The 15,972-nt window shown below is 35.9% G+C and overlaps 1 protein-coding gene across 2 annotated transcripts; it reads left to right on the top strand.

The window, feature by feature from the left end:
* The first annotated feature begins 2,435 nt into the window (after positions 1-2,435).
* On the top strand, positions 2,436-11,698 carry LOC104892398 (T-complex protein 1 subunit theta). Of its 2 annotated transcripts, none has more exons than XR_008969312.1 (13): positions 2,436-2,892; positions 3,350-3,612; positions 3,696-3,842; positions 3,942-4,103; positions 5,336-5,413; positions 5,799-5,932; positions 6,648-6,720; positions 6,812-6,889; positions 7,024-7,146; positions 7,235-7,329; positions 8,608-8,817; positions 8,917-9,105; positions 11,187-11,264. XR_008969312.1 is itself a non-coding variant. In XM_010678322.4 (13 exons), exons 1-13 carry the CDS (start codon positions 2,745-2,747, stop codon positions 11,262-11,264), a joined length of 1,647 nt encoding a protein of 548 aa, XP_010676624.1. In that variant the 5' UTR covers positions 2,440-2,744; the 3' UTR covers positions 11,265-11,698. The 2 variants fall into 2 exon arrangements, 1 of the variants encoding a protein (XP_010676624.1); XM_010678322.4 differs by having other exon boundaries at positions 2,440-2,892; positions 9,048-9,105; positions 11,187-11,698.
* Positions 11,699-15,972: the final 4,274 nt, after the last annotated feature.

Raw genomic sequence — 15,972 nt, 5'->3', positions numbered from 1 at the left:
AATTTTAATTTAAAAGTAGGCGGTCTCTTACAAGACAAACTCGTTTTTTTACGTTCTCACTTAGAATCTTGATACTATTTATACTTAGAGAGAATCTTCTCAAATTTTTTCAATAAGAAAAAATATAGTTATGTGGGGTCTTGTTTGATTAGTCTCAATTAGTGCATCATTAATATTCAATCGTTATAATTTTTACTAATATATAATAAAAGTTATTTAAGTTTAAAAATGTGCATTGGGAAATGCGTAAAAGAAAGTGAGAAAGATAAAAAGATAGAGGGAGTATTATTGTCATCAATTTATAGTTTTAGTTTTAAATTCTTGACCAACACCAAAAACAAAAAGAATATGAAAATAGAAAAAGTAATATTTTTCCAATGTTTTATTGTTAAATAGAATCACAAGTAGATGAGTTGGTCCTCCAACTCACATCACAACCACGAGATGTGGGGTTTAATTGATTCTTGTTCCCCTCGGGTGACTATCTAATCAACCATTAAAGATCTAGCTAGACCAACCATTAAATAAACTCTCAGCCCTCAGGTGACTATAATCAAACTTAACATTCTCATATAAGTAAGAAGTACAACTGTTAATTGTCCTTCCTCATTTAATTAGGTGTTGCATATCCATGATGTCACATGTACAATTTACTCTCTCCCTTCCAAACAAATGATACAAAGTAAACAATAAAGATGTGTGTGAAAAGACTCTGACATGAAACTTCTCATTTCAAATACAAGCACACTATAACTAACTAAACAAGCTCATGTTTGTTTGATGTGGGGAAAAATGTATTTAAAGACAAGATAACATACATCCAAAATATTCAAAAAATTGATAACAACCCCACGACTAAAATTTCATTTTTATGGGTCAGATACCCGGCTCAGAAAAGATACAAGAATCGAGTCTACTAATGTACTTGCTTTTAAGCTACACGTGTATCACAAATGAATACATCATTATATTTTTTTTTCCTCTTTCTTTTTTCACACTAACTTAATTTAATCTCCTCTTATAAGAAACAATTGTGAAAATGTATCGAGTTAGCTTATTTGCTACCCAATACCACATTGTTGTGCTTATGGCTTTCAAAGGAAAAAAGAAAATATAAATAATAAGAAGAATCAACATTTAATAGGAGAGAGTTAGATATGAAAATTAGTTGTGATAATGCAATCTTCAAGTGAGAATATTTAAATTATGGTTGATTGATAGTAGATCCTCTTGAGGAATGATGATTAGACTTGGCACACAATCATGGTAATATCCTAAAATATTGTAATCAACATGAATCGGCAGTTGATACTCATAGTAATAGCTTATTTTATAGCTCTTCTAATGTTTTTTGGTACCCATATATTTCGGTACCCGAATAACTAGGTAACTGGCTACTAACACCCGTAAACAACTACCTTTCATTAATAGGTTACGTTCTTAAATGAAACAAGAAAAAAAAAGAACCGTATTAACCATGTTCGTTGAATAATGCAATATATAGATTAACATTGAGGCATCGTCCGGATCAACAACTAGTTATACTACTAAAATGGAGTTCATGAATGAGACATCTCATCTCTGATACCAAAATTAAACCCTATAGCTTTTTTTTTTAGCTTTTTTTTATTTTCTTTCCTTCTATATTAATTACTCACAATAATTGTTTTATATTTTTCCTTTATCCTTCTTGCTATTTTATAATGATCTTAAGAATCTAGAGAAAGAATTTGACATAATCACATAAATTAGGGCAAGAATAGTTTCCAATCTTAATTTGTTATTTTTTCTTCTTCTCTTTTTCCTACTTTTTTATAAAGAAAATTGAATCTCATCCATTATGATAAGAATCGCCTTGTGATTTATGCTCGATTATAACCTTAAGTTTTTCCACAAATGATACTCCCTCCGTTTTCTAAAGATCTCCCCACTTTCCGTTTAAGTGCGTTTCTAAAAGATCTTCCATCTTTTACTTTATTCCTTATTTGGAATTTTTTCCCCCTTTTTTACCCTCTCATGTCCCTATCATATAGTCCACCATTACATTATTAATTCAATTTTACTCCCTTTCTCTCTCCTACTTTAACCCTTTTTTATTTGTTTATTTTTATCTTAACCCCTTTCTCTCTCCTAATTTACCCACTTCACACCCCACACAAATGAATCCTTCTTGGTATTTGTAGGAATAGTAACAAGGAACGAATATCTTTAGGAAACGGAAGGAGTATATAATAAGATGGATTATTGCAAAAGTTATTATCTAAGTCATTTTATTTTATTTTCTTCTCATATTTTATATACACACAATAGCCAAAAAAATAGAACCAAAAGAGAAAAGGGTCGAAAAGAAAGCAACTTGTACTTGCGATTCTAGAGTTTTCAACTTCACTCTTAATTAAGGATGACAATATATCCTAGACCCGTTCGAAATCAGTAAATCCAAAAAATTTAGAAACCGAATTGAATCCCAAATATTTTTAGACCCGGTGGGATTAGAATCCGAAATATTTTCGACACGATGGATCAGGGCAAAATTTGGATCTTGGGGTGAGTATCCGGATTCAGATCTAATCCCATGACCCGGATATGTAGATCCGTTTCTTTTTTAAAAAAAAAACACCTTCGATCACGGCTCACTCTCAGTCTCACTGTCCTTCTCTCTCTCCTCTATTCAAAGTTGAGCTCCCATAATAAAATTAGTTACATTCTTCTGATCGTTCTTTTGAAAAAGTTAAGGAGCAAAAATGGGGTTCAATTTACAGCCATATGGTATGCAATCGATGCTAAAAGAAGGGTACAATCATCTTTCTGGCCTCGAAGAAGCCGTCCTTAAAAATGTCGATGCTTGCAAAGAACTCGCTCATATCACCCTTACTTCTCTTGGTCCTAATGGTATGTTTTTTTTCACTTTTCTGTTTATGGGTTTTTCTGTGTAGTTATCTTAGTGTGAGTGTGATTGAGGTTTTTGGGTTTTAGAAATGGGGCTTTGTTTTCATGGGTTTGCTTATTTAGGTTAGTCATTAAGTAACTAGGTTATTGGATCTTCGCATGTACGTAGAGCATTGTGCACACATGTACATGGCTAACAAACCAAATGTACATTGCTAACAAGACAAATGAACATATGTATATTTTTGTTGATATATGTTCATTGGTATTGGTCTTTGTGTTTATAATCTAGTGCTTCATGTTCATCGTACCATATGGTTCTCATCCTAAGGATGTGTGTATGTACTAATTTGGGCTCTAGCTTGTATAATTCTTGTATATTCTTTAATTTAAGATTCAAAGAAGATATATATGTGATGTGACATTCTCTAAAGTTGGAATTGTTTTATTGGATGTGTAGGAAGGAACAAGTTGGTGATTAACCACTTAGATAAGCAATTTATTACAAATGATGCTGGCACCATTGTGAATGAGCTTGAGGTACAACATCCTGCTGCTAAACTCTTGGTTTTGGCCAGTAAGGCTCAGCAAGAGGAGATTGGTGATGGAGCTAACTTGACAATTTCTTTCGCTGGCGAGCTTCTCCGAGGTGCAGAAGAGCTAATAAGAATGGGATTGCACCCAAGTGAAATTATCATAGGATATACCAAAGGAATTACCAAGGTTTCGAATATTATTTCTCTTGATTGATGCTGCATGCTTATTCAAATTACCTTGTCATTAATGATTTTTGATACTTCCTTAAGGCAATTGAAATTTTGGAAGACTTGGTTGAGGAAGGTTCTGACAAAATGGATGTGAGGAATAAGGATGAGGTTGTATCTCGGATGAAAGCCGCTGTTGCAAGCAAACAATTTGGTCAGGAAGATGTCCTGTGCAGCCTTATTGCAGATGTAAATGGCCTTGGCTCATCATACCTCATAATATCAGTTTTCTTCAAATTTTGGATGTCATTCATCTCTTAATTTGCTTCAAATTTCTTTATTTCATAGGCTTGCATCCAAGTATGTCCAAAGAACCCTGTAAACTTTAATGTGGATAATGTTCGTGTTGCAAAAATTGTTGGAGGAGGTTTGCATAACTCTTCAGTTGTCCGAGGCATGGTTTTGAAGAATGATGCTGTTGGCAGCATCAAGCGAATGGAGAAAGCCAAGGCAAGTGATTCTTTTGTTTTCATTGTCTTTTAGGAAGGTGGTATTGTCCCTATTTTCTTTTGCTACCTTTTCTTAGTTTTTCTTTGCTGCAAACATATTGCGAACAGTCTGATATTGTAATATTGTATTATTTATTTGAAATTCAAAGGAGTATCTTATTAGTGCTATTACTTCTTTCCTTTTTTTTTGTTTTCCTTCTCATTTTCCTGTTAAGGTCAAGGACATTCTGCATCCTGGATGATAGTATTCTGTCTTTTCTGGTTAATAGCAATTTCTTTTATTGACTAGCTTTTTATGACCTTTATTTTGTTCAAGCTCAAAGTGGTGTGGCTTAGATGATTCAGTGGATTATAAGGATCAATTAGAGGACCAGGATATGTGATAGTTAAAGATTTGCAAGAGAAGAAGTTGTACTAACTGTTAAGAAACATTGAGAAATTGACATGGGCGGCACTTGACTGATCAACTCTCATTAAGAACATGTCTCATACAGAATTTTGTTGTGCTAATGTTGCAGTGACATACCCAATAGGACATTTTTCCTCTAATTTTTGGTGTTGCTAATATTGTTCCAAGGTGCATGACAAAATTTTGGCCTAGTATCTTCTGTTTGGCTCTCTCCTTTGACCCCATTTCAGTTTATAACGAGTCGCTATCTTTCCCTTACTCCACTTTAAGTGCTACTTGTTTCACTATTACTATTTCTTCATTTAGAACTCTTCAACTACTCTCTCTGTCCCCATCTCTTTACCCCAATTTCTTTTTTGGGATGTCCCCATACTAGAAATGATCATGGGAACCACCACTCTGCCCTCACATTCACCCTATATGGTCCTACCAATTATGTCTTATATCAACATCATCCGACCAAGAATTTAAAAAAGTAACCAACCGTCGACTGAGCAAACTAATGGGGATGGAGGGTTTTCGCTTTGCGTAACTACTTTTTCACTTTCTTGGGAATCTTTTTTTACTTGTTACCTCTAAAAACAGCCTTCTTGCCGTGTCTTGACTAGCTAGGAGAGAGGTTTTCTTTGTACATCTTGACCTTCTCAGGCTTCCAAGCAAATCACTAATGAACTTGACAACCAACTTTTGTCACTTATAGACTAAGTTTTGTCATTTTTACACTAACATAATGGTCAAAAGACTTACAATGAAACCCTTTATTGTCTGAGTATGCATCTTATCTCTTAACGCTCTATCATTTACTGATGTCTGCTCCTCTGCAGGTTGCTGTGTTTGTACAGGGTATTGATACATCAGCCACTGAAACAAAAGGAACTGTTCTCATCCACAGTGCTGAGCAGGTATCCTGGCAATTTTATAGTTTAGTAGTTGGTTGGATAAGAAGGTCTTGAGTTTTCGAAAATAGTTGTTGCTTGGTTTATTCATGTTATGCCAAGTGCCCATATCATCTATATGATACTCTGACTTGGGTATTGAGTTACTATTGACCTTGGCACTTCATTTCATTTTGAATCAAGTAATGCAAATTTTTCATGAATTAGTTGAGTTGACAATTAGACACGTAAAAGTATTGGACATTAGTGGCCAAGTCCGAGTAACATGGGCCAATATAAACATTGTATTCTTGAGGGGTTAATTATTCAGTTTCTGAGAGGCACAATCTCTAATCATAACACAGTTGTAGTATCTACTTTTGAATCCTATTGTTTTTTTTTAACCTTGTAGCTGCAAAATTATGCAAAAACGGAAGAAGCTAGAGTCGAGGAGCTAATTAAGGCTGTTGCTGATTCTGGTGCCCAAGTTGTTGTAAGCGGTGGAGCTGTAGGAGATATGGCACTGCATTTTTGTGAGCGTTACAAGTATGCAATAAGTGCACTCATAAGCTGTATATTTTGTTTTTTCTGGCGATGAGCTGGAGTGCTAGATAGAGCTTTATGGGTGGTGAGTGTGGGTAGATTTAAGAGCTTGTGAAAGAATTTCCATATGGGAGGTTGATTGCAACCTATTCCATTTGATCTTTTGTTATAAACAAATAGCCAGCTTACAAGCATGTAGTGATGGACACATCACACTGCCTATTAATTGAGCCATTGAGGAGTCTATTGGAAGACGTGAAGCCTTGATGGAATGGCATTCTGTGTGTCATAAAAAACTTGAAACCTGTTGTTAATATCTGATTTCTTGGTATGACAAGCTTCTGTGGAGGATGGAAATTAGCATGACATGGGCACATTGCTATTACCCTGCATTTTCCCCCCTTTCTTTCTTTCTTTCTTTTTGGATGGGGGAGAGTCGAAGATCTGTTGTCCAGATGTTTGTTTTCAAATTTCATTAAATTAGTGTTTTTTGTTGGGCTGATATTTTCATGATCTATTTATATGCTTCTGCAGTGTAATTGGTGGGCTAAGTTGGCTATGAGCTGTGTAATATCTTTTAGGGAAACCCATGGGGCTATTAAGTATGTAAAGTTTTTTGGATGTTAGTTCTGGATTTTGTAGGCAAGATAAGTTAGTCATAAGCTATGTTGTAGCGAAATTAGGGATGGCGGATGCTGATTCTACTTCTTGGTTGCAGGCTTATGGTCCTCAAAATCAGCTCTAAGTTTGAGTTGCGAAGATTTTGTCGCACAACTGGGGCAGTTGCACTTGTAAGGAATCTAAAACAATGCGTTTTTTTCTAAGTTGTCATTATGGTTTTCCTAAATTGTGTGTACTTATGAATTTATGATGGTATGGCAGTTGAAGCTCAGCCAACCTAACCCAGTTGATTTGGGATATGTCGATTCTGTTGTTGTTCAGGAAATTGGTGGTACAAGGGTATGTTTATTGATTACAGCTTTTTGTGTTATATTTTGGTATTTCTCTTATGTCTTGCTCCAGCCCCCTACCATTGATGGCTGTAAAAATTCATTATTCTCTTTTTTTTTTTTGGATATAATTTTCTCTGAAAGGTCACTGTTGTGAGAAACGAAGAAGGTGGGAACTCTGTAACGACAGTGCTATTACGAGGAAGTACAGATAGTATATTGGATGATCTGGAAAGAGCAGTTGATGATGGAGTAAACACTTACAAGGTGAGTTTCTGCACTCTGTTTTGTAGTTCGTATAAATGTGAGAGTGAGTGTAGGATGCTGATGTACTTGTTATGCTCTTTGCTGCCAGGCTATGTGCAGGGATAGTCGATTTGTCCCTGGTGCGGCAGCTACTGAAATTGAGTTAGCTAGGAGACTGAAGGAGGTCTCATTCAAGGAAACAGGGTAAGTAGGGAATTAGGGATCTTAGACTCAGTACAGTAGTACATACTCTATGGTAGTGATAATTTTTAATAACTTTTTGGTTGCATACTGACTTGTATTGCACCATTCTTCTTTTCTTAATTTCTTGTGTGTTTGGAATAACCTGGCCAATTTTGTTTCCGTATCATTGCCACTTGCCAGTCTAGTCTGTTCCTCCTTTTCCAGCTCTGATATTTGGTCCCTTTTTGCTAAGGGATTCAGCTTAAATGTCTTGCCTATTTCCATTGCTAGAAAAATATATATCATCTTCCTACGTCATACAGTTAGACTTGATGCACTTTGTCTTGTTAATGGGATAATGTATGATTTGACAACTTGATCTTGGAATTTTTAAAAGCTTATGGTTGTATGGATCATGGACTCATGGTTAATTTATTTCTCTTTTAATCAGGGGAAGATTTTCATGTTATGCATGTTGCATGCCACAGCATGGAAATCATTATGCTTGCCTATATGACTTCTCACTTCTTTTCCTTGAATTGGCACTAATTTAGACTCTAATGCACCTTGTCATGTTATGGATACTATGATTCTTAAAAAAATCGTGACTGGTTATGTTCGTAATGTGGTGGAAGCTAGGCATCTCACAAGTGTTATGATGCGCTTTGTGGCCCTCATGGCGTGAGTTGACAAATGGAAAATGCTTCATTTTATTATCGTGATTCAAGATATTTGGATTTTGTAGCATATATTGGCATATTGTAGATTACAACTTAAATATATATAGTGACAAAAGTATAATCTTATCGTCTTTTTGTCAAAGAAATCATTGTTACCTGATTGGAGCATTCGCATTGATATTCTAGTAGCTATTTTGTTGTCATTTAGTTGTCTCCTCGTCTAATTTCTGTAGAAATAGTTGGATGAATTGATTGCACATCTTCGCCAAAATAATTTTCATCATATTGTACCAAGTTCTATCTTTGTTATGTTTTTTGCCGTTAATTGGTTCACATGTTCAGTAATCTCTACTTAAGTAGTGGTGTATGATATGCGGAACCCAAAACCATTTAATTATGCTTTTTTTTTTTATATTCCAATCATGCTTCTTTTATAGTCATTACCAATCCCATATCACAATCTCCTGAGGAATTAGGAATTTGCTTAGTGGAGGGACGGGAGGTGGGTACATCAAATTTCGAAAGAGGCATGACTTGTACAATTTCACCATCCCTGTTGCTCCAAATGCATATTTTACCCATCATTGCTAAACCATTAATGTGTTTTCCCTATCTACAGTTTAGATCAGTATGCTATTGCAAAGTTTGCCGAAAGTTTTGAGATGGTGCCCAGAACACTAGCAGAGAATGCTGGCCTTGATGCAATGCAAATCATATCTTCATTATATAGTGAACATTCATCTGGAAATTCAAAAGTGGGCATTGACCTGGAGGAGGGCTCATGCAAGGACGTTTCAGCCTTGAACATCTGGGACCTCTATGTCACCAAGTAAGATGTTTCACTATTTTCTTGTTGCTGTCGTTTTCCATTTTTTCTTCAAGTTTCTCATGATATGCTTGTGTATGGAATCTGAGTTTTAATAAATAGGTTTTAAGGGTCATTGTCTGCTCTTCTGGCAATGACCTGACAGAACTTTCAAATGGAGCTGCTGACTGCACATAGAGCTTGTATCTATTCTGAGTAGACATCCATGACTTGTTTACATACACTGTGTACAGGCTTTTTGCTCTTAAGTATGCTGCTGATGCAGCCTGCACTGTTCTTCGAGTTGATCAGGTAATTATAAACTTGCTTTGTGGCTTGAAATGTAGAATTCTAGTAACTTGTCCAGCAATACTTGTGCAATTTGCAAAGAGATCCATGGTCTAGTATTCTCCAACATGTCATTTAACTCCTCTCTTTTTTAAGCATCCATTGGTAAACGAAAAATGGGTTACTTTCACAAAGGTCATGTTCTTCCTCTCTTTCTTTAACTCCACCAATATATATAGCATTACCGAGTCTGCTAAGCTAGAAAGTAAAAAAGCAGCACAATGAGAGGGGGTCAACTGAAATCGTATCCTCCAGCATGTCATTTAAAATTCTCTTTTCTGAACATCCAATGATAAACTAAAAATGGGTTAGTTTTACAAAGGTCACCTTCGTCCTCTGTCTTTAACTTCACCAATATATAGAACATTACCAAAGTCTACTAAGCTAGAAAGTAAAAGAAGCACAGTGAGAAAGGGTCAACTGGAATAATCTCAAATGATGTACTTTTAACTTTTAACTTGTCATTGTATGATGCCTGCTTTTATGTAAAGGTTTTCTGTCAATAAGAATCACCTATAACATTTAGAAGGTTGTTTAGGCCAAGTCCTTCAAATATTATTTATCATAACTTATGTAAAGTTGTATTAATGAATTTTCCTTCTGAAAAATGAACTCTAAGCCTTGGCATTTTTTTCTTCACTGTTCAATTGGAGACAATCAGAGAAAGGTGTCATCTAATTGTTCAAGTAAATCTATGTGTTAGTTGTTTCTCTTCATGGACATCTTTCATTTTAGTTATCTGTTGTAGTTCAACTTTGTGCTTTAGCTTGTCCTCGCTAGGACAGAGCAAACCTATGTGAAAATTCAGATATATCAAAACTCTATTCATATCCAAGCCAATTTTTTGGCTATCCGAACTGAAATATTCAGATATCGGATATCCGACCTGCTATCTGAAATCTTGAGGTCTTTTTGTGTTTCTGATCAAGTGATCTGCTATCCTGATTTTTTTTTATATAACAAAAGTAGAAATTGAAGAGTACTACTCAGGCACTATCTTGTTGGCCAGTATGCCTCCATGGATCTCATCCCTCTCTCACTCTCTAACATACGCACACTTTGACACCTTAACAACTTGTTTGGTAATTTTAGTAAAGGAATTGAGAAAGGGAAATGGAAGTAATTATACTTCTAGTGTTTGGTTTGGTGAGAGGAATTGAAAGGAATTTGATGTTTGGTTAGCAATTAGTAAAGGAAGGAAGGGGAAAAATAGGTTGATAGCTTTTGAATTCCAAATTCCTTCCATTTTGGGGGTAAAGGAAAGTAAGCATTACTTCAGTTTCTTTTCCTATCACTTCCTTCCATTTCCTATGAAACTCAACATAATCATTAGAATCAAACATAGGAAAGTCACATATCTTATTTATTTTACATTCTTTTCCTTCTAATCCCTTCTACCAAATAAGCCGTAAGTGTTTGCAGTGCTTTGGTGCTTCATATCCCTCATCTTTGCTCCTCTCTTCCCTTCTCTGTCTTCACTCTCCGCCAGTTTTTTCACCCTGTTATGTACTTGTGAATTGTATTCTCAAACTTCTAGCCATGCTCTCTAAGTTCTGCTGACTTCTGACATACGGGAGCTGTTCCTTTTACCAATTAGCAGTCTAAGTTTTTTTTTGTGGTTCCTGGAAGTTAAGAGGAACATACAAACAAGTAGGTGCTCTAGGGCTTTTCATTTTACCTAGGCTTTGTGGTCTTTCTTGATTTCCTTCTTTTTGAGCCTACAAGCAAGTCAATTAATGTAGTGTTTATGTTCTTGCATTCGATTTATATGAAACTCAAACTGATTGTAGTTTCGGAATTTATAGCTCAGAATTTCTTTGTTCATTTATAATCGGATGTTTTAGCTGGTGAACTATTCTTAAATAAGTGGAATAGTGGAGAATCAAGTAAAATTTAGCTAACACATTAATTACTTCAATTCTTGTTTAGAATGCATGAATAGTTGGCTTCTCTTGTTCTCTATATTCTTTCATGTTCTCCTGATTACCTTTTGAACATCTTTTAGTAGTTTAATTTTACTTTTACTGGTCATTTCTTTTCTGCAGATCATAATGGCAAAACAAGCTGGTGGACCCAGGAGAGATCAGGCCGCGGCCGCTGGTGCTGGAATGGACGAGGACTAGGTGCTGTGCATGATTTAACTTTTTATTGCATGTTTCACCTAAAAATGGTTTTGTGGTTTAGGTTTACTCAAATATTCCTACTTCTAATGCTTTTTGATGGAGTGAAAAACACAAAATTTTGCAATGAAGGAGAATGTTAGATGCTTAAGCTACAGCTAAAAGAATTTAGGAGGAGATAAAACTTTGGCCAACTATCGACTGTGCTTTTCTTCGGCCGTTGGGTTGATGCAAGATTGTCTTGTTTATTTTTGGGTTTTTTTGTGTTGATTACCACTTTTCCAATAGGTCATTTTGTTGCATACCTTTTTTTCACAAAAAAAAGAGTTGTAATATAGCTACAACCTTTATATAATGGTATACTTGATTATTTTACCTCTTACTAGATTTTTGGAGTATTTTTTAGTCCAACATATTATAATGTATTTTCTTCATTATTTCTTACTTGCAGTATTTTGACTTTTGCACTATTTATGTAATTACATGCTTACTTTGACCACGAATTTGTGACTTTACCAAGGCGAGATGATGTTGCATTCATCTTAATATATATTTACAAGATTTCAACTTTTTATAGTTTTCACAAACAAATTATTAGAGACATTAATAGTCAAAATTGTATATTGACAAACATAAAAATAAAAAATGTTACTAGAAAAAAGAATATATTTACATACGATTTTTGCTTAAAAGAAACCTTTGAGAAATTATACGAGGTAACGTTTATAAATCCAAATAGTATGAAAAGTTAGTATCATTTAATGTTAGTTTAATGTCTTCAATTTTATTTTTCTTGACTTGGTGGGTTAATACAAGTTTACTGATCATTGTAAAATCTTATTATTACCCCTAAACAGATCAGAAGTAGTATTACATAGTTATACAAATCCTTGTAGGGTTCGGAGTTTATGAGACATGCTATATAAACACATCCAACCTCCTTAACATATCAATAACAAATCCTTTCTCTTAAACTCGTCCGGTATTACTATTAGATTTCTGTTTTTGGTTTTTATGATCTTAGAATCATATGATATGAGTAGTATTATAAACTTAAACTTGGTCATAATAATAGTAATCATGCTAATTTTGAAAACTGAAAACTAAGTTTTTTGGTTTTCATATTATGGTTTTTGATTTTCAAAAAAAAACTGAAAACTGAAAACAGAAAACGATAATGAACGGACCCTTCATTTATAAGATTAGTGTGTGTAGCCTTTGGATCCTAACAACAATGGAAACAGAATTATACCAAAAACTCGTTGATGATGTGGATATTGAAAATCAAGACGACGTAGTCAAACCTTCATCTTGGCATCCGCTAGCTATAGGGGGAGTTCACTCATGGTACACCCGGAAGTACCATGAGCATGGTACACCCGGGTGTACCATGAGCATGGTACACCCAGGAGTATTTTTGTAATAAAGAACTTCAGGTGCTCATTTGACACTAAATTTGTTCATATGGGCATTTTGCTCATTTACTCATTTGCTCATTTTTCTCATTTTGTAATAAAAGTGTTTGCTCATTTTCTTAAATGAGTAGAAATGTTTGCTCATTTGTTCATTTTGCTCATTCGCTCATTTTGCTCATTTGGAGAAAATAGTCTTGGGTGCATCATAAGCATGGTACACCCAGGCGTACTATAAATATAGTCATATAGGGGTGATTTTCCTATTAATATTGACTATTGTTCTTATAATAAGCCACGAGTTTGCTTGTAAGAGACCGTCTATTTTCAATTAAAATTAGGTAATAGCAAGCCCAATATTACAACGAGAATTCGCCCAATAATGACTAGGATAATTTAGACCTAATCAAAGGCCAGACCGAGTCCACCAACCAAAAATCTGCCCATGTTAGCGGGTCAGTTTGGTCTGCCCAAAGCCCAGCCCATGCGGGCCATTTTCGGGCCTGATTTTTTTTTGCTCCATTTTAACTAGTTTTGTGACTTTTGTCCACTACTTTGATGAAAATTCGATACAAATCTAAAAAACATCCAATACAAGTGATTTAATTTGTTAAGTAACATCAATAAAGAGCGTAAAAAAAGTCAAAGACTCCAAGACCAAGTTAAATACCACTACAATACATCTTTCAAACTCCAACCAAATGAGATGAACTAAAGTCTAAAAAAAAAAAGTCCAAACATTCAAATGTCTAAACAAAAGCAAATAGTAGAGTACTTAGGTGTTACATATCAAATTACAACAAACTCCAAATCATTAATAATAATTTTACATTCTTCATCTAGATTATGATCATTATCATCCTCACGTTCTTCATCTTGAGTTGAAAAGAGAGAGTGGCCTTACAAAACAAGAGTAAAATATTAGTAAAGAAAGTCAATTTGGAGATTAAATATATACGTATGAATTATGAATAACCAACATAGAATTTTTTATATACAAATTACTAACTTAGAAAAGAAAATAATTACCTAAAGAGAAACCTTTTGCACGTAGCCAATCCTCAAAACAAGCGAGAGATTCAATTGTCATTGATGTAAGTGAAGCTCTCCAAGGATTAATCAATTTCATGTCCATACTAAAAGCGGACTCGGAGGGAACTGATGATATAAGAATTACTAAAAATTCACGAGCCAATGTCGCAAGTTGTGGATGTCGAGGTCCACGATTATTTTTCCACAAATCTAACACATCAAGTTTTAAAGTGTCAGCAACATTTTTTTCTTCCAAATAAAGATCAAGTTGTGATTTATCTACAACGCTTCTTTGCTTATTACTCATCCAAGAACTATAATTTGGCATCCTATCACTACCACTATCACTAGTAAAATGAGAAGCATGGCTTGATGTGCCTTCACCTATCTCACTACTACCACCAACACCCCCACCATCCACACCTCTATACTCTTTAAGCAATTCACACAACATCGATCTAACATTTGCCACTTTCTCTTTAGCATGAGATTCTCCATAAAGAGTAGAGTAACAATACTCAACAAATCCAAGCTTATATCGATGGTCCAAAACACAAGCACAAGACAACAACAAATTATAATTTGACCAATACTTGTCAAATTTCTTTTGCATTTCTTTGGCCATATCAACTAAGAAAAGATGTGGTCCATTTGCCATTTCAAGTAACATGCATTCAATCTCCCAAACACCTTTGAAATAAACATTTGCGATGGGAGTCTTATAAGATGAGAATTCATTTGTGATATCATAAAAATGAAAGAGTTGAGAAAAGCTTAAGTATTCTCATATATCTCAATGACTATTTATACATCAGTGATAGTAAAGCTACGTATGAAAAGATAAGTACAACAAAAGATAAGTTTACAGAATAACAACCTAGAGAATATACTTAGCATAATTACAGGAGATAATATCTAGTAGTTACAACAAAAAGATAACGTAGACCAAGTCTACCGTGTATCACTAATATGCCCCCGCAAGACGGACGGCCGATCAAGAAGTCCGATCTTGGATAATAAAACATTAAGGCGAGGACGTGTGAGAGGCTTGGTTAGAAAGTCCGCAAGCTGATCTCCCGTGGAAACATGCGTGACACGAAGATGACCACGCTGTACCTGTTCTCGAATAAAATGAAAGGCCAAAGCTAAGTGCTTCATCTTAGAGTGAAAAACCGGGTTAGCACATAAATGAGTGGCACTTAAGCTGTCACAATAAATCACAGGAAGTGTGGAGGAGGTGACGCCAAGTTCAGAAAGCAAATTTTGTGTAGACAATGATTTCAGCCGTGGTAGAAGCAACAGCGCGATACTCCGCTTCTGTAGAGGAGCGAGCGAGAGAGGTTTTGCTTCTTGGAGCACCATGTAAGGGGGTACGAACCCAGAACAACGACATGACCATGGTAGATACATAATCATCCTGTCGCCAGCCCAGTCCGCATCAGAGAATGCGTGAAGATGCAGGGGTGAGTCGCGATAAATCATGATGCCTTGTCAAGTGTGCCACAAAGATACTTCATGAGACGTTTGAGCGCGGACCAATGAGTGGTGGTGGGAGGATGCATAAATTGAGAGAGGCGGTTGACAGCATAAGCAACGTCGGGGCGTGTGAGCGTGAGGTATTGCAGACCTCCAAGAGCTGCACGGTAGTCTTTGGGAGCCTCTAAGAGAGTGCCGGAGTGAAGAGTGAGGGGCTGTGAGACAACCATGGGCGTGGGGGCTGGTTTAGCCTCAACCATGCCGAGACGGTCGAGTAAGTCAATGATGTATTGGCGTTGATTGAGGAAGAGACCAGCCTTCGTAGGAATGACTTCAACACCTAGAAAATAGGACAGGGAGCCAAGGTCCTTCAAAGCAAACTTGTTAGCCAATGTGTGAATGAAAGTAGTGAGAGTAGATGCATCGGGACCGGTGATGATGATGTCGTCAACATATACAATCAAATAAATAGGATGTGGAGGAGTAGATAAAATGAAGAGTGACGTGTCGGAGATGGCGCGCGCTTGAATCCCAACCAAGGAGAAGGTGGAGAGGGTCGTATACCAGGCTCGGGGAGCCTGTTTGAGGCCATAGATGGCCTTCTTGAGTTTACACACATGAGTGGGAAGAGCTGTGTCAATAAAGCCAGGTGGTTGAGCCATGTAAACATCCTCACTAAGTGTGCCCTGCAAAAAAGCGTTGTTAATATCAAGTTGCCGTAGATGCCAGCCACGAGTGACCGCAAGAGCAAGCAGTGTGCGGATGGTGGCGGGACGAACAACCGGACTGAA

The sequence above is a fragment of the Beta vulgaris genome, chromosome 5, assembly GCF_026745355.1.
Source record: "Beta vulgaris subsp. vulgaris cultivar EL10 chromosome 5, EL10.2, whole genome shotgun sequence".
NCBI classification, from domain to species: Eukaryota; Viridiplantae; Streptophyta; class Magnoliopsida; order Caryophyllales; family Amaranthaceae; genus Beta; species Beta vulgaris.
The sequence above is the reverse complement of the archived record's forward strand: the minus strand, read 5'-3'. Positions and strand labels throughout refer to the sequence as shown.

Bases quoted from the DNA above. Each gene is read 5' to 3' on its own strand.
- LOC104892398 (XM_010678322.4), top strand. From the start codon at position 2,745: ATGGGGTTCAATTTACAGCCATATGGTATGCAATCGATGCTAAAAGAA. The intron at 5,933-6,647 runs GTATGCAATAAG...TCTTGGTTGCAG, and splicing joins CATTTTTGTGAGCGTTACAA to GCTTATGGTCCTCAAAATCA. The intron at 7,330-8,607 runs GTAAGTAGGGAA...CCCTATCTACAG, and splicing joins GTCTCATTCAAGGAAACAGG to TTTAGATCAGTATGCTATTG.